Source organism: Ursus americanus, chromosome 13 (assembly GCF_024610735.1).
Source record: "Ursus americanus isolate L20-20 chromosome 13, mUrsAme1.1.p, whole genome shotgun sequence".
NCBI lineage: Eukaryota > Metazoa > Chordata > Mammalia > Carnivora > Ursidae > Ursus > Ursus americanus.
This window is the reverse complement of record NC_142139.1, coordinates 33,366,192-33,385,639: the sequence shown is the minus strand read 5'-3', so window position 1 is coordinate 33,385,639 and position 19,448 is coordinate 33,366,192. Positions and strand designations below refer to the sequence as shown.

General features: G+C 39.4%; 1 protein-coding gene across 2 annotated transcripts in view; it reads right to left on the bottom strand.

Moving 5' to 3' along the window:
* Nucleotides 1-14,576: 14,576 nt before the first annotated feature.
* The window catches only part of SMARCA5 (SNF2 related chromatin remodeling ATPase 5), a 39,404-nt gene continuing 34,532 nt past the window's right edge, over nucleotides 14,577-19,448 (bottom strand). For both annotated transcript variants that reach the window (XM_045798908.2, XM_045798909.2), the window contains 4 exons: nucleotides 19,210-19,328; nucleotides 18,614-18,826; nucleotides 16,576-16,683; nucleotides 14,577-15,840 (listed from right to left, as the gene is read on the bottom strand). In XM_045798908.2, the coding sequence (XP_045654864.1) occupies nucleotides 15,775-15,840; nucleotides 16,576-16,683; nucleotides 18,614-18,826; nucleotides 19,210-19,328 (506 nt within the window). In that variant the 3' untranslated portion in view covers nucleotides 14,577-15,774. The remainder of the gene's footprint in view (nucleotides 15,841-16,575; nucleotides 16,684-18,613; nucleotides 18,827-19,209; nucleotides 19,329-19,448) is intronic.

Genomic DNA, 19,448 nt, shown 5'->3' with positions numbered 1-19,448 from the left:
AGTGGAAAAACTGCATCTAATAGAACGAGAATTAATAACATGGGACTGAATGAATTGAGGCAGGTGGTTCCATGACCCGTTTGCAATGTTGCTGGTTCTCTAACATTTGCTCTTCCAGATTTAAGGAAACTTTGCCCCTTAAGCTACCTATGACTTAACCGAAATCTGGTAAAAAGAATCCTTTGTACACAAAGAAACCTTTGTCTTTTTCTCCCTGCCTGATCTCTCCAGAATTCAGAAATTCCAAATGAGTGTTCTTCTGTTTTCACGGCAGTATGTTTTTATTTGCGTAAGTTTAATAAGAATCTGTTCTCCTTACGTCAGGACATAATTGGAAACATTGGTTGTGTTACCAAGGCTTTGACCAGAATGACCTATTTGAGGGAGATATGCATAGACTCCGATGGGACCCGACAGCTTGAAGGAACTAAGCCCAACTTCATAAAGCCAATGAAAGCCTTTGGGAAAACTGACTTAGTACCTTGCTTACAGGGGTACCAGCAGCCGTCCCAGGTGAGTAAAGAAGGTCACTTCCTGGCAGGTGCAGGAACCTCCGGCTATTTTGAGGACCCCAAGAAGAGAGGAATTCACCCAAACCTCTAGGTATTGTGGGTGAAGTCGGATGGCAAGTATTTAGCTTGGCTTCTTAGCCTTGAGAGGCTGTTAGACGTTCAACCTGAAATTTCTTATGAAAAGTTCCAGGAAAGCAGATTTAAAAAAAAAAAACAACAAAAACCTATTTAGTCAATCACTATTGCTGTGCTTATATGACTAATTAGGCCAAGTTAATTACAACTAATTCCAGCCATATGGATCTACCGTTGGAAAATCCAGACCTTGAGATGGTCACAGATGGGAGTAGTTTTATAGATCAGGGACGACTGAGAGCTAGATGCAATGATGGCCCATCAGCTATTGTCCATTGCCAAAAACACCAGAAATCAGACAGTTTGATTGTTCCTTTAGGCAACTGGGCAGATGAAGCCGCCAAGCTGGCAGCCTGTACAGAGACCCTGTATAATGGATTTAGTACCAGACCTAGACTTAACCAAATGTCAAATAATATCTATTCTTTTTTTTAAGATTTTATTTGAGAGTGAGGGGAGAGGGAAAGATGTGCACATGAGCAGGGGGGAGGGGCAGAGGAAGAGGGAGAAGCAGACTCCCTGCTGAGCTGGGAGCCCTTGAAGGGCCGGATCCCAGGACCCTGGGATCATGACCTGAGCCAAAGACGCTTAACTGCCTGAGCCACCCAGGTGCCCCTATCAACTCTATTAAGAGCTGAAGAATGGGGATTTGAACACAATGCTAGCATTAAAGCCAGCTGGAGGGTACTTGAGTGGCTCAGTCAGTGAAGCATCTGCCTTCGGCTCAGGTCATGATCCCAGGGGCCTGGGACTGGGCTCCCAGCTCAGCAGGGAGCCTGGTTCTCCCCCCCCTTGTGCTCCCCTGCACTTGCATGCACGCTCTCTCTCTCCCTCCCTCCCCTCTCTCCCTCCCTCCCTCAAATCCTTAAAAAAAAAAAAAAAATTTTAAGCCAGCTGGAAATATAATGAACAAGGGATAATCATTATCCCAGGATATCTTATGAAAAAAAAAAAGTCATATTTACCAAAGCACCCATCATGAGTGAGTTGCTACTCTTCAGTGGATCCAGAAATATATTGTGGGTCCCAATCTTCAGAGAACTATTCAAAAGATTGTCTAAAAATGAGACATTAGTCCTAAAAACAGTCCTAAGACTGGGTCTCCACCACTTCTAAAAGGGTCTACAACTTGGAGGCACCGAACCTACAGAAGAATGGCAGGTAGACTTTACTAAAAAACAACGGGCAATTTTCAATATTTGCTAGTATTTGTAGACCCTTTTACAGGTTGGGTTGGAGCTTTTCCCTACCCTTTAGAAGAGGCCTCAGAAGTTGTCAGAACACTTTTAAACAAAATTATTCCTAGGTTTGGATTGCTACCAGTAATTCAGAGCAGCATTTGTGGCAAAAGTCACAGGAGCAGCATGCAATGCCTTGGCGATTAACAAAAGTTAAGTGCTTTCCCTAGTAAACTGGTGGGGGGTGGGGGGGGTGGATCATGGCAGGAGGAAACTTTGACAAAAACTTGCCAAGAAACCAACTTGGAAAAAATCCTTGCCAGTTGTCCTACTTTGGATAAGAGTGGCCCCTACAAGTGAGAAACTACAGCGACCATCGTCCCAGTTTCCTCGAAAATGAGGAACAATGAAAAGATGGGGGATTGAAACAGGTAACCAAAGCCTTACTGATAAGCCGATTAACACCGGTTTTGTATGTTACATGTATTATCTAAAACAGTATTCTCACAGCAAAGTCAGCTAGAGGAAAAACATGAAGAAAATCCTAAAGAGAAAATACAGTATGTACTAGATTGGAAAAAAAAAAAAAAATCCCCGTTCAAGTGGACCCATGTCCTTCAAACCCGTGTTGTTCAAGGGTCAACTGTCAGTGTTCTGATGGGCTCAAGTGTAAAAGCCAAAGAGATACCAGTGAAGATTCTGGATCCAGTGGGGCTGATATGTACCTATGTGTGTGATCATGAGCCCGGAGCCCCCCTGTATTCACCTCTGGGGCAAATAAGCAGCAGGTCAGACAGATCTAGAGAGAACTACTATCCAGTCAGACGCAAAAAGCTGTGAAAATTACCTTAGGTGACTTATTTATATCGTAACCAGGAAATATTTTCTTGACCCCTTTCTTCGTTGATTGCCTGGCATTTAACAGGGCGAGAAGCTACTTCTCCTGGAGAAGCCTCTGTTCCTCTGAGGAAGTATCTGGACCTGAGCTCTGCAACTCAGAATCCAAGCAGAGTCCGCTGCTCGAGAAAAATGTGCTGCGCGTGCGGTCATTGGCGGCCACCTCAACCCATCGTATAAAACTGAAGCAGTGGAAAAAGCAAAAGAGAGCAAAAGCATCAAGAGCTTTGAAAGGAGGGAGAGTTACCCGTAACCAAAGGGATGCTTTACCTCCCTGTTTTGAAGTCTTGGTGCTAGAAAACCAAAAATTCCTCAACGTATCTTAAGAGGGTTTGACCCTCTCTCCCCACATTATCAGGTGTTAAACCTGGTCCAGTCCTACTGACTGTGCGCACCCCTTTGACTCCTGCATCTTTCGCACCCTAGCCTTGGTTGGTGGCCGGCAACACTTTGACCTCCAGGCGAGGCGCCGCTCCCCGGCAGGTGTGATACTGCCATCCTGTGGAGAGAAGGGGAACTGCAGCGCCTCAGCGCTTCGGAGTGAGCCTTCAGCTCTGTCTCTAGGAGTATTTGCAATTCCACTTCACTGTTCCTTCCCGTATTAAGCACGGGGCCCCACGTCTGAAGAAGATGCAAATATAAGGGGTTTTTTTGTTGTTTGGTTTTGTTGTTGTTGTTGTTGTTGTTGTTGTTGTTGTTGTTGTTGTTGTTGTTTTGGGTTTTTTTTTGTGGTTTTTGTTTTGTTTTGTTTTTTTAAGGTTCATTCCTACTGTAGAGAAACTATGCTGAGTCCACTCTTGAAGGAACTCCTCTCACTTGTTTTAGGACTATTAAGGTTGAGAAGGAACACTGCTGTGTCTGCAACACTTAGAAGCAAATGGGCAGAAGTAATCCAGCAGGACATGCGCCATTAACTTCCTCAAATTGGCTCCCAGGGAAATCTCAAGAGGGGCAAGAAATAGGCGGGATGGGGGAAGTACCCAGAGGAAAACCCTTTTTACAACCAGAAAACCTACTAAGAAGCAAACACACTCATGTACTAGGATTAAAAGGAATTCAAACTGAAAAAGAGAGTTGAGTTACTCTCTGCAAAGTCAGGATGACCAAATGGCCCCTAACCAGCTCCTAGAAAAGAGTCAGGAAGTCAGCTGACCACCAAACTACTCATGAAGGAAAGCTGGTGAGAACTTTTCCTCTTCACAGTAAACCTGTATCAACAACATTCCTCTTTTCCCCTCTGCTCAGCTGCTGTATCCCCGACCAGTGCATGCATGAATGAGGAAGGCAGGCTGACGGTCAACTTCAGGACCGCGCTCTGCTTGCAAGGGCAGCTGGAACGTCTAATCAAGGTAAGCCTTGCTTCCAGCCAACGGCACCACCTTACCCAGAGAAGTTGCCAACCTGAATGAGAGGCTTTGACAGACATTCAAACATCCGCCACAGAGAAATACCCATGGTCTATAGAAGCCGTGCTGTTTCTTTGCTGGATTTCTCTGGCCTTTTTGAAACCAGACCATGTCTGATGAGCAACAGTGAGGCTCACCGTAACGGAGCTCTAGAAAGATGTTGCTATTTTCTAGGATCTATCCTTTCCCAACCACTCGGCCCCTCTCCATCCTCTCAAGTGCTACCTGCACCCCATCCTGATACCCCCTTCACCCTGAGCCTCCTGAGAAGTAAACCCACCTTCCATAGACCAGCACAGCGCTGGAATTTCGTCTCTGACTTCCCACTGAATTCACTTTTCAGGACCGGATTTAGTCTGGGATGAGAACAAAATTTCTCTCATGATCAAGTATGGCATTCATATACTGGGTTCTTCAGTGATGATGTGTAAGACAGAAAAGCTTGTAAAATAGGGCATCAGAAAAGCTAACGTGCCGTAGCAAGAAAAATACATGCGTAATTGATCGGACTTTGCAAGCGTTAATTAAAGCCCTTTTTGTCAGTATAAAGCTATGAGCTTTTAATTCCAAGAGACCTTCTGGTACTGGAAATACAGATCATGCTGTATTAAACAAAGCTGTCCTAGAGCTAAGACCCATCCATTTGGACGCCATAGAATTAGAGGCAACTGCCTAGACCCTCGGTCCTCTCAGAGCCTCAACACTCCCAGCTGAAGTCTGTCATCAGGGCCTGGGGACCTCTCCAGACACCAGGATCCCCAGGTTGCCGGTCTTGAGGTGGGCAGAGAAGGTGAGGGGCCAGTCCACTTCCAAAGTGATGCTCTCCTGTATTTTATGTGTACCAAAAAGTTATCGCACTTCTTTATTTTCCCATTTAGAATCCTGTCCTTTGTGTTTTTCTCACTGCAATATTGGTTCTTACGGCATAATCTCTTGTGATAATCACAGTCAAGCTAATGCTGCAAATCCTGTTTAATAAAACCTGAACAGATCCGAGGCTATTCTGGGATGTACACAGTGAAGTTAATTCCTTGTATCACTGATTCCACACCAAGAATATCTTAGCTGTTATCTGTTTCCTAAAGGATCCCGTTACCTTTGACCTTGACATCAAGTTCCAACAGGTAAGAATATTTTGGTAACAGCTATATATTTCAAGGTTTCTATTAGGTTAATACATGCCTTCTAGCATTTCCTTAGTTTGGATTTACCACTTCATATTGGGTTATCAATTCATTTGTTAAAATCTCTGCCTTAAATCCCTATATCTTAGGAATGTCTAAGCACACACCTGTTCTACCCCAAAACAATTGACTTGCATATAGCACGTCCTCTCAAAGGGATTTTTAAGGCTAAAAGAAGGTAGAAAAATGAACTTTTTTTTTAAACTCAATTTTCCTGGAAAACCAAAGTGGTATTTTATGTTTTTAAAAGTTAAGACTCAGAAATGCATCTAAGCCAAAGAGAGCGAGTACAAGTAAATGCGGACCAGTTCACGTAACTGCTGTATTAACGTCCAAAGTACTCCGCACATAGGTGCACATCTCTCCGCTTTATGAAGGACTTAGAAATACAGTATAGCTTTTTGGTGTGTTTCAGCTACTTTTAAAAGTATATAACACTGGATACATGCAGTTTAAGTATGTCAAAGTGTTTCCAAAACAATATTTTACAGTTTATAGAAGCTACAGGCACTTTATTTTGCTAGATGTACAATTAAGAGTATTATAAGGTGTCCTTAATCACCATTTTAATATTTAAGGCTTTGCAGTAATATTAGTAATTCGAGAAGGCATGAATATGTTTTTGAGAAAAATAGAAATTATACTTATTTTGGAATAACTTAATCTTGAAGACTAAAATAATTTGGTTTGAGAACCACAGATAACTCATATTGCTCTTTTACTCAAACTTCAACTGTCTTCATATCACTCGGAATGAAAACACGATCTCCCACCGTGTCCTACAAGACCCTACACTATCCAACCTCTGTCCCTGCTCATTCTTTTTAGCCACAAAGGTCTGGCATGCTGTTTCTCCATAATTCTAGCCTCCTCTGACTTCACCGTCTTTACACTTACTGTTTCCTTTGCCTGCAGACTTCATCCAGCGATTTACACAAAGCTCACTCCCTCACTTTGTGTCTCTGCTGAAATGGACCCTCCTCAGAAAGCCTCCTGTCCAGAAGAGCCCTTGTCCATCCCTCATTGTTCCCTGGTCTTTTAAACCCTGCTTTAGTTTTCTTCATAGCAGTTACCACTCCATGAAAACATTGCATATCAGTGGCTCTCAATCAGGAATGATTTTACTCCCCAGAGGACGTTCGGCAATGTCTGGAGACGTTTTTGATTGTCACGATAGGGAGAGTGTTGCTGGCGTCTAGTGGGTAGAGGCCAGAGATGCTGCTGAACCCCCAACAGCGAACAGGACAAGTCCTGCAATAAATGACCTGCCCAAAAGGTCAATGGAATGGAGGTTGAGAAACTTTTTATATAAATCCTTTATCTCCCCGGGATTAATATAAACTCCATGGGAGTTTGTGTCTATCTTGCTCACTTATTCCCAAAGCCTAGCTTTTTATGCATAGATACTAAAAGGAGTTCAGATCTGCACTGCTTTCTAAAATACCATACCAAACACTCGTACAGTCTTCCTTCCTGTCGTCTCCACTGATACGAAAAGTACCTTTGACCCTATTAGATACTCAGAAAATCCTGGATCAGTATGGGAACACTAGCACTCACACTCTGGAAAAGGTCATGTTCTTTAAGAAGTTAAATTCTCTGATATACATTAATCTATAATACGTATCTATTCTTTATAACTTATGCTAGGACAGGAATTCTCAGATACTTAAGATGGTGCTGTTAGTCATGTCATTAAACCACAAGGTCATGGGATCCATCACTTTAATCGTGTTGCTTGGCAAGCTTTGTGTATAGGAGATCTACGCTGCTTACGAACTCATTTCAGACTTATAAATCGTAACTCTATTTCGAACTATCTGGGTTTCATTACATAACTGTCTTTCTCCTGCCTATTAGGACAGTGACCCCGGTGCAGCTAAATTTGGTCTCAATACCCAGATGTTCCTCCTCTCCAAAGAGGAGCTGTGGATGTCTGACGGGTCCATGGATTTCGAGGAAGAAACTGATGAGAACTTCTCTGAAGGCAAGAGCCCTTCTATAGCTAAGGTACCGTTTAGAGTTACGTTCACAGTTACATACGTCCGTCATCTCTAGCCTAGCAGTGGCAAATCCATGGTCCGTGCAACATCATCCTCTTTCCACACTTGACAAACGTGTTAATCAACTGTGCTCTCCCTTTCCTGCTGAAACCTCCACATCTCCAAGGGGCTACTACTCATGATCAGAGTTGTCATGAGCGATGAAACCATCCTAATACTATTTCTGATTTAGAACACCACAGAAGCCGCAGCTATGACTGTGCTGCCATTGGCCGTGTATCCTTCTAGATTTTATCTAAATTTGGTGTACAAACAAAACAAAAAACCAACTTTATCAGTATGAACTTAGGCACAAGAATATCACTTTCTTTGAAAAGTCCTCATTTCTTCAGGAAAAGTAATCTGTTTAAAAAATAAAACTTTGAGAGCGTAATGGCATCCTCTATCTCAATAACTTCTGTAGTATTTCGGGGTTTTATGAGGAAGTTCCAGGAGAACCTTATTTTCGTCATCAGATGTATTGGCTGCTCTTGACAAAAATCTGAAAAATGTCTCCTTTTAGGTCTTTTTGATTTTATTTTCCTTCTTCAACACTTGCAATCACTAGGTTTGCATCTAGAAGAGAAAATCTACATGCCAAAGTCATGAACACACTTTATCACACAACTCTCATCTGATCTGACTTTTCCCCTGCGGTCAACATGACATCAGACTTGTCCTTTCTTTCAGGTTCCATGACCTGGGATAATGTAGAGGTGGGCCCAGTTCAACACTGCCAACATCGAGAAGGTGTTCTATGTACAGAAACAGATGAATGTGTTCCCAAATATTCCAGAACATAAGAAATACGGTTGCTTGGCTGACTTACGCTCCCTACCCCACAGGTTCAATATCCTGGTATGATTCTTGTTCATATGTTAACATCCACTCTGTGGTCAGTAACCTACTACCTTAGGGAAAAGGGGGAATGACCGGGTATATTATTGCTATATATAATTAGATCTGTCAAGCCCCGTTTCATGAACTTTATTTAATGGTGATTCTTGAAATCAAAAATTTATACTTTAGTCAGAAAGAAACTTATGGACTTTTTAATATTAGTGTTTAAAAGCTAATACCAAGTATCTCGTGTCACCTTCTAAGATAACACTCATCCGCAGAGACTCAAGTTAGAAAACTTGGCCATGCGGATTTTGATGTAGCACAAGCAAGCACTGCCTCTAGGGAAATGGGCAGGATCTGATGCTTTCAGCCAGTCCTCTGCTGTCCTCTTCAGGTATATGACCAGCAACTCCCACTGGAACGATAACCTCCAACTTCCCTGCCCTGATCACGTCTCCTACTTTGTAAACTTCCTCAAAGCCCTTTTTGTTTGCTTCCAAGGTGACAACTGGGAGAGTGGCATAGCCACACAATTTACACTGTCCGATCAAAAGAGCATGCAAAGAGCATTTGGAAAGAGGAGTCTGGAGTACCATCCGTCCCTCGTCTCCTTTGCTAGGGGCAAAACCTTGAAACACAGTGGAAGAGCCGATCCTGGGTTCCTGACCCCATCTCAAAATGTAGGTGCTGATAAAAACAGGGGCACTAGTATTCAACGTATTGCCCTGAACAATCATTCTAAATAAGTAGTCTTCACTCCAAACTAATTCCCGGGTGACAAGGCTCATGAGCAAATGGGTCTAGAAATCATAAGTACAGATACCCAAAGCAGCACCCTATCCATTTTAGAGAGTGCATTTTGTCTCATTACTGAGCCGCCTCAGATTATGGACTTCCCTTCTGCTCAGACACAAGCCACATTTGAGAAATCTGACCCATCTATAAGCAACTTTAAGAGCACCCAGACAGTAACTCCATCACGTAGTTATGATGACTCCCCAGAAATCTAAACTGTCTGCCGAGGTTTGAAGGATCTTTTCTGCCCAGACCATACCTGGGAAGCAGATCTGGTTGTCTCCGCATCAACGCATGAACATACTTCCCCGACTTTAAACCGGATTAACCATTTAAAAGTAAGTCTTAAAAGAATATACAGCGAGATAAATGTGCTGAAAATTACTTTTACATGTTCTGATGTTAAAAAATTGTCCTTCCTGTGAAAGCAATGACCCAATCATCCAAAATCATTGTCAGCGAGTCTAGTTCTCCAAACACCGTCCGTGCACCATCCCTGTAAGGAGCGGCGGCATACAACTTCACCACAATAAGATTGCTCAGGTGTCCTTCACTGAATTACCTACATGCTCAGCATTCTTCTTTTTATTTTTTTTTAATGATTTTATTTATTCATGAGAGAGAGGGGGCAGAGGGAGAGGGAGAAGCGGACTCCCCACGGAGCAGGAAGGCTGATGCGGGACTTGATCTCAGGACCCTGGGACACACCCCGAGCGGAAGGCAGATGCTTAACCAGCTGAGCCACCCAGGTGCCCAGCATTATTCCTTTTACAGTCTCGTGACTAGATTCGTAAGTTTGAGTAAGACAAAGCAACTCACAGTCACAAGTTCAATAATTTCTTTCCTATGAAGGACAGGGGAACAATAACCAGCAGGTATTTGAGATGTACTAAAACAGTGCACCTCAAACTTCAGTATGCCGGAAGAATTACCTGAAGAGTTTAAGACTTCAACTTCAAGGCCCCACCCACAGAGCCCACAGAGATTCCGATTCAGTAGATTGGAGTGGGATCCGAGAATCTGTATTTTTAACAGGCTCCCAGCTGCTGCTGCTGGTCCTCCCACCACACAGCAGAGTAACACTGCCCTAATATATTTGGGATGTAATGACTTCAATGCTAGGATATTGAAACTCACCAGAGAAATTCTTGGTAAAGCTATCTGCATCTCCAAAGTTTAAGATAAAAGCATTTTCTCTGACCTAGTTTAGGTGAGGGAAATCATTCAATACTAAAAATAATAATCCATGTTACTTTGATGTCATGGTAATATAAAGGTATCTGTTGAACAGCTATTAAGATTTCCTTTTATTCTGCCTTGGCAAAATGTTTTAAAGCTGTGCTTTGCAAATTTTTCTGTGCATATGAGTCACCTTTGAGGATCTTATTAAAGTGTAGATTCTAATTCAGCCCATCTGGCATGAGCTTTGTTTTTTACTTTTTGAAGGTTTTATTTTTAGTAATCTCTACACCCAACGTGGGGCTCAAACCCACAACCCCAAGATCAAGAGTCGCAGGCTCTTCCAACTGAGCCCACCAGGAGCCCCTGGCATGAGGGTTTGGAGTCTACGTTTCTAACAAAATGGTTCTAGAGGTTCAAAACCTTCACCTAATCACAGTTAAGTCCAAAGATTACAGTGATCTCAGTTTTCAAAATACATCCGACTTGGGGTGATACTTCTTGTCAAGTGAAACTTACAATGCTGAGTGATGCAGGAGACCGAAAGCAGAGTTGTACACGGTGAGGTCATTAGAATGCCCCCACCCCCACGCTGCTTCCGCTGGCAAGTCTACCAGTGATCAGACCACCTAATCTTAGGCAGTAATTCTACAGCTTGACTGCCACAAATCTAAGTGTGGGGCCTAAGTACCAGTATTTTGGATCCAGATACAGCCATACCCGATTTAATTGTACTGCCATTTGCAGATGCTGGTTTTGTTTTTTGTTTTGTTTTGACAAATGGAAGGTCTGTGGCAACCCCATATGAACAATCCTAGGAGTGCCATTTTTCCAACAGCATTTGCTCATTCCATGTCTCTGATTCACATTTTGGTAATTCTCAGTTATTTCAAACTTCATTATATTTGTTATGGTGATCTGTGATCTTTGATGTTACTTTGTTTGGGGGGGGGGGGTTGCCATGAACCATACCCGTGTAAGAGGGCAAAATTAATGGATATATGTTATGTGTGTTCTGCTTCCCTAACTGGTTGTTCCCCGTTTGTCTCCAGGCTTTCTTGTTAGGGGCTAATGCAGCTGGTGACTTTCAGTTGAAACCAATGTTCATTGACCATTCTGAAAATCCTAGGACCCTTCAGAATAATGCTAAATGTACTCTGTGCTCCATAAATAGAACAAAGCCTGTATGATAGCACATCTGTTTGCAACATGGTTTACTGAATATTTTAAACCTACTCGAGACCTCCTGCTCAAAAAGTTCTTTCAAAATACTGTCCATTGACAATGCATCTGGTCCACCCAAGAGTTCTGATGGAGATGGACGAGATGAATATTGCTTTCATGCCTGCTAACAGCATCGATTTTTGCAGCCCGTGGATTCAGGAGTCATTTCAAGTCTTGTAATTTAAGAAATACAATTCATGATCTGGGCAAAGTACATTGAAAACCTTCTGGAAAGGATTCACCTTTTTTTTTTTTTCAATTATTTTTAAAAAATTTGAGAGTGCTAGAGAACACAAATGGTGGGGAGAGGGATAAACAGACTCCCTGCTGAGCAGGGAGCCTGACGGAGGCGGGGGGTGGGGCTCAATCCCAGGATCCCGAGATCATGATGTGAGCTGAAGGCAGACGCTTAACTGACTGAGCCACCCAGGCACCCCAGGATTCAACATTTTAGATGCCATTGAAAACATTCTTGATTAATGAGAAGAGGTCAAAGTATCAATATTAACAGGAGTTTGGAAGAAGCTGAGAACAACCCTCTTGGATGATTTTGAAGGGTTCAACACTTCAGTGGAGAATGTAACTGAAGACGGGGTGGGGGGAAAAAACTGGAGGTGGAGTCTGAAGATATGACTAAGCTGGTACAATCTCATAATAAAACTTTATTGAATAAGGAGTTGCTTATATGAGCAAAGAAAGTGGCTTCGTGAGATGGAATCTACTCCGGACAAGGATGTTATGAAGGCTTTTGAAATGACAAAGAACTTAGTCGATCAAGTAGCAGCAGAGTTTGAAAGGACTTCAGTTTTGAAAGCCGTTCTGATGTGGGTAAAATGCTATCAAACAGCATCGCCTGCTACAGAGAAATCTTTCACCAAAGGAAAACACCTTTCCTGTGGCAAACTTCACTATCTTAAACTGCCACAGCCACCCGACCTTCAGCAACCACCACTCTGAGCAGTCTGCAGCCATCACATCGGGCAAGACCCTTCCATTGGCAAGGAGATTACAACTTGTTGAAAGCTCAGATGATGGGTAGCATTTTTAGCAATAAAGTATTAAGATATGTACGTTGTTTTTTTTTTTTAACACAATGCTATTACACCACAGTGTAAATGTAACTTTTATATGCATTGGGAAACCAACATAGTTGTCTGACTCACTTTATTGCAATATTCCCTTGATTGCAGGGGTCTGGAACTGAACCATCATCTCTGAGGTGTGCCTTTATACTGAAACAGGTTACACTAACTTATAAAGAGCTGTTCCTTCCTTGAAAACGGTCCTAGGAATCTGGTCACAGATTGTCCTACACCTAAAGTAAGTCCATCATTTTGCACTTGACTCAACCTCTTCAGACTGTTTCAGCTTGAGACTGCCCACTGAATTGCCCACAAAAGCACTAACAAAGGTGTCAAGGGCTGGCAGCTCCTCACAAATGGAATTTCTAAATATTCCTTAAAATGTTACTAGAATTAAACCCATCTGTTACTCTAAGGACATGCAGATCTTAAGATATATATTTTTTCTTTTTGTAACATATAAAAAGTATAATCGTGGGGCGCCTGGGTGGCTCAGTCATTAAGCGTCTGCCTTCGGCTCAGGGCGTGATCCCAGGCTTCTGGGATCGAGCCCCACATCGGGCTCCCTGCTCCGCTGGGAGCCTGCTTCTTCCTCTCCCACTCCCCCTGCTTGTGTTCCCTCTCTTACTGGCTGTCTCTGTCAAATATATAAAATCTTTTAAAAAAAAATAATCGTATTTGGCAAAAAAATTTGAAACCACCAAAATTGGTAGGTTAATTGTGTAACTGTTAGATACCAAAAACTGGTCAATATATTGCTACTTCTCATTTATCTAACACTTGTCTTTACAGGATATTCTGTGTTTAGAGGTCCATAGATGCAACTATCCCAAATTAGGGCTGTTTAGTTCAGATTTCTGAAGTAAATAAAACTAACACTGTAATGAGCATATGCAAGCACTGCTATAAAACTAACCACACTTTGTCTAGTATATAAATCTGAAATGGCCAAATTTTTGAAAGGCTTGCCATTGGAAAAATTTCCATTATCTCTTTTCTCCAAGGTTCTAATTATTTAAAATATTAAAATTGAAAGTAATGATTATTTTATTAGTTTTACCTGGATATCTTCCCAATAGAACGTAACCTCTCCAACAAATATAAAACCTTAATTATTAAATGAAATACTCTAGGTAACAGATTACATGGGTGACCAAGGTCACAGTAAACTATCTAATCGAAGTCTAGGTTGGCTTTAGGCCCCATTCTACCTATTTCTGGATACCTACCTCTTCATTTGAAAATTGAGGGTTATCAATTGGAAATTGGTTTCCAATTTTGAGTCCATCTTCTCTGCCATTTTCCCTCTTTTAAAAGTTACTTTGAGCTAATTTTTCCTTCTCTTAATTAGCAATATAATCAGAATCACAGCTTTATTCTTAAATATGCAATAATATCCTAATTGACCTGTGGAAATGTCTCACACATTGGCTAATTACAATGCTGAATTTGGATATTTTTCTTTCATTTTTTTTTTTGTTTCCCTTTTTCCCTTTATATGTTTCTATTTTAAGTCCCTGAGCTCTCAAGGGCTGACCACTATACTTGATTCCTTTAACACATTTCCACTTTCTACGTTTTCCCACTCCTACTCTGAATCCCCCATCCCCACCCCAACCAGATGGTATTAGGCTGTTTCTTTTCCTCTTGAAAACATTTCTTTGGTGACTTCCATAGTTTTCTTCAGCCTTGTTTTTCCAAGTAATCCTTCCCAAATTAGGCCACTTCTCTTAAAAATGATAACACTTTTCATGAAAAAGTAACCCTTTCCTAAAATATTGAATACACTAGACCCATAATTGTTTCCAGAATCCAAGGTTAAAATGAGGTAAGTCTGGTGGGAGCAACAGAAACTCAAATTACAAAACTTACCATAACCACTGGATTTTGCTTGACACAGCAACAACTCCACATTTTAGAAAAGTAAGCAGTTATCAGTAATACTTTGAGATTTTTATTTATAATGCTAATTTCTAATTATGTGTGGGCAAACAATGACAAATGATAGAAATTTTAGAAGAAATCTAAGGGAAAGAGATAACGTCCTAAGGGGGGAAAAATCAAATAAGAAAATCAAAGAAATGGAAAGAAAAGACCACTTAAGGATTATAAAAGTTATATTTATTCACGATGCTACATTTATTGCATTCCCTTAGAAAAATGGAGAACTGTTTATGTACCCAATTTGCACATATAAAACTTTATACAAATTATGTGTAGCACATAAAGGCCTCTGGTACAGCTAAAATCCTGACACTACAATTTGGGTAATCCTGCTTCAGGGTCTCCAGTTTATCAAGTCTGTTCATAGAAAATAAAAACTGGTATTATACTCAATCTTGCCGTTCACACTTAGAAATTATTTTAAAATTTAAAATATAAAAATTTCAATTACTCTAAAAACTCAAAAAAGGTAAACTGGAAGGGGACACACATTCTGTTACCAATTTCAATTTAACAGTATGACAAATCCATACCTTATTTTGGCTGGGTCTTTTTGAAAAACAAAAAACCACCTTAGTTTTGACATTATCTTTCTAAGTTGTGGCTGCTTCAAGAAGGTAACTGTCAAAACATTTACCAAACAATTAAAAATAATATTCCTTTTACAAAATAGTACAGTAACACTTTACGGAACCAGAATATACTAAATGTCTTTGGCTATACAACTAAAAGGCCAGTCTTCCAACAGAACAGGGCATATTCACACCTCAGAACCAACTATAGAAACAGAAAGCATAACAGAAATATGCATAGAATTTAATGATAATTTGTCTTGCCTTTTGTTCCATTCTACCCATATAATAATCAAGGAGAATGCAATTTACATAATCTTCCCAGATGAGACTCTACACAGCACTACAAAGATACCCAAATTTCTGCAAAGGCAAAGTGAATTAAAACAATTACACAACTAAGTGAAGACCAAAGGGACAAATGTTATTTGCAATTTTTTTAGTTGTTTGCTTGTTTAAGCTTTGAGTATAGAAATTATAGCTGATAAACAAAAAGTCACAATCTTCACAAATGGAACAATAGAAAAATAAATCAAATGAAACATTTATTAATAAATGAAGCCTGTTTTATTACTTCAAGTGTTAATGATAAAAAAAATTTCAGCACAGCTGTTGCATTTAAAAAAGTGAAACTACATACTATGTTTCTAAGCTCAGTAAACAGATGAACCTGATGTCTCTGAATGACGTAACAATTGCGCGTTGTACAGTACATCTTATGAAGACCCGTAAATTAAAGAACTACTGGTTTAAAGTTAGTGATTATGAAACAAATACGTATTCATAGTTTCAGCTTCTTTTTTCTTCCTCGACCATCAGGTGCTCCATCCATTTTACGTTTCTGTGTCTACAAATGAAATGAAGGATTCCTTTTCATCACAAGACTAATATTAAAGGTAAAATATATGGATTTTTTTTACTTCATTAATAACTGCTACAAAGTAACAAGTATTAGACTTTCTTAACCAGAATAGTCTTAATTCTCCAAATTCTTATCTATTCCTTTTACGAACACAAAAATTTTCATGCCAATGAAATAATTTGCAATAGGCAACAGTAAATCAATACACCAAACAGTATAACATGCCCTGATACCAAAAGAAAGCAGTGCTAATTATTTTATGAGGTTTATACATAAATACCAGACATTACTCAGGCATTCATTCCTTCATGACTTTCGAAATTACCACTAAATAAAAAGAGGGTTTTTTTCCTCTTAAAACATCTGTTTTTACATTGCTAAGATATCACTGGAACACTAAACTAAATCTTAGAAGTTAGTAAAGGCTGTAAAGCCACTGCTTTCCTAATATTTCTTTATATATTCTAAAATTATACCTTGTACTCCCAAGGTCAAGGGTAGGCTCTTGGCATTCACAAGACATACCTTCCCAGATTTTCATGAATTCCCCAAATTATGGAATACCATCATAATGTGATATTCCCTACACAAAGCAATCAGAAGCAATGCAAGGCTGTATTTACAAAAAAAGACTAACATGTCAATGATAGCCAAGTAATGTTCAAATTCTTACGAAGACAAGTCTTCCAAGAAAATATCTGCATATTCATGAATACTTACTGAAGGTTTTGGTCCTCTCTTCTTTTTCTCTGCCTTCTCCTTTTCTTCTAGTTCCATGTTTTCTCTTTCAATCAAGGTAATTAAGGTGTTACACCTTCTCTGGAGCTCCTGAATTGTAAACATAAATTTATATGGTAAACATATATTTTTCCCTCTACAAGTTTTCATGATACCTAGGTTTTTAAATTGTAACATTTTAATAGTGTAATACGTAATTATACATGACCCCATAGATAAAATCTAAAACAGCCAAAAGAACTGATTTTCATCCATGCTATGAGGATAAAGATATCAATGTTTTTACTTCATTATTTAAAATCATACTGTTGTCTTAAATCCTTCCTTCCCTTAGAAATGCAAGCACTGAAAATAAACATAATATATGCTACACTGCTACTTAGTATCTATGCCTGAGAACTAGCCTATATATCCAAAACTATAATATAAATGCACCTATTTCAGGGTCAAAATAAACCAGAACTTTAATAAGTGTACATCTTCTTTCCCTTAAAAGCACAGGTAACTAGAATTATGGTCATCAGTGTACCCAATGCCACCTTTCCCAATTTTGGAAAAATAGCCATGGAAGTTTATGATATCTACATCATATCTCTCTAGCAATCTAAAATCCTTCGTAGAGGTCGTATCAGTGTAGTGTAGCAGTAGTACATAACCCTGAAGAAAACAAAGTCCATCTGCATCACTGCTGACTACTTAATAAGCAAAATAGTTTTCTTGTAAAAAGTGATACTACACAACCACAAAATCATTTAAAAATACTGTTATACGATGTACCATACAAGGTTTAGAAATATTTGCAATATAATCTAGAGATAGATGGTAATAAACTACATTAAATTTCTATATTTAACAGGTGAACTGAGGCACACATGCCAGAATGTGGTACAGATGTGGTAAGGTCTGAATACTCTTGGCTCTAAGGCAAGAGTATTTATAAGAAGGGGCCATACACATACAATCATAACATGAAACAAGTTTTAGACCATGGTATTATACTGGTAAATCAACATGATGCTGCATTTTGTTTCACTAACTACAAAATCATTCTTATTAACTATATAAATTGTTCCCCCTTAAAGACAGCAGACAGAGCTGTAGCAACTGAATTGGTCTTTCCTCAAGTTTTATTTATAATGCATTTATAGTGCAACATTTCCCAAACACAGATACACAAAACAGTAGCCACTGTTAATGTTTAGTGAAAAATCCTTCAGTGGTCAAACATGAGAAGACTGCACTGTACCCCGTCTTGAAGAGTGACAACATACTTTAAATACACCGAGAGAAATCTCCCTATATAAAATATTTAAACTTTGCTTACCCTACAGTATATCCCAAACTTAAGACTACAGAACATTTGGGACATTATTATCCTAAAGAACACAAGATGGAAGTTAAAAGCTTCAAAATGGTAAAATGCATTTAAAAAGGGCAATTCATCAAAGCTAAACTTTCCTGAATTGTAACTTTTTAGGTCCTTAGGAATGCAACTTGCTTATCAGAAACACCCTGGTATTGAGAATAAAGTGTTTTACTACATCAATCTAAAACAATCCAGATGGGCAGATGCCTGAATGAGTTCTTGCTTTATAGAAATATATTCATTTATAAAACCAAAAGTATCTGAAATTGAAAAATACAAGTTTTAAATTATGATCATCACATTCAGAAGGTGAAACTGAGGGTGATGTTTCCTATTTACAACCTAAATAAAATATAAAAAACTAGTCTTTATCCTATGTGGTGATGTTAAAAGATATGTGATATTAAAAGCAGATGGAACCAAGAAATTTCTTAAGTTATCCATGATATTAGGTTTTTAACTGTAGATGAGAACTGTTTTCTAAGGAACTGATTTAACCCAAGATACTTACATTATTGTAACAAACATGTACTCCAAAGATGGAGTGAAACCACAATTTTCTCTTCATGAGTTACCTTACTTACCTTAAAGAATATTAAGCAATACTTACTCTAAACTGTTGCTACATTACACAGAAAGGTGCAAGGGACTCACCATTGCAGTTCTGGACTTAAGAAACCAGTCAAATCTGAACTGAGGAGAGTTGCGGATACACTGTCGTAATTCATCATAAACGTTTTCTTTGTCGAATCCAAGTTTGTGAAGCATACAGATTAAGAAACGATCCTCTTCTTCAGTGTAGTTTTTTCCTTTGTTAGTACCATATGATATTCTCAGCTGATGAAAAGGTGCTTTGTACCGTCCAATCTATCAAAGTCAGATTTTATATAAAACATAAATCCTATATGATCTGTATTCCACACTTAGCTTTAAATAAGATGAGCTAACAATGTTTCATTCCAAATCGGAATTTTCTATCCAAAGCACCTCAATTACGTTATAAGCTTTGCTGTGAAACAATTTCAGAGTCTCTACTATTCTAAAGAGAAATACAGGCTCAGACTTTGTAGGAAAGAGCTAATCATAGGGACTCTGACCCAGATACATCAACTGAAGTACTAAGGTAAATTCTGTTGAGAATATACCTGTAACATTTGAATATTATTCTTTGAAGAAAATTATTTTAGACCACCATTTCATTTCCTTTTAAGAAGTTACATCACTACCATACTTATTAATACACAAAGTACCTTCGTGTCAAGTGCTTTTTTGATACTAATTCTTCTTTGAATTCTTGCTTCTCCCCTTTCGATCTGAGCCATAATCTTCTCTATGTCCTGGAGTTCATTGCATCTTTCCCAGAATACAGCTGATAAAAAAGTTGGACAGATGGGACAGGTGGAGGAAGGGGGAAAAAATATAAATAACTTATCATAAATTATTTGCAAACAATTAAATGTTTCCATTTTTCTCACATCTAATACTACAA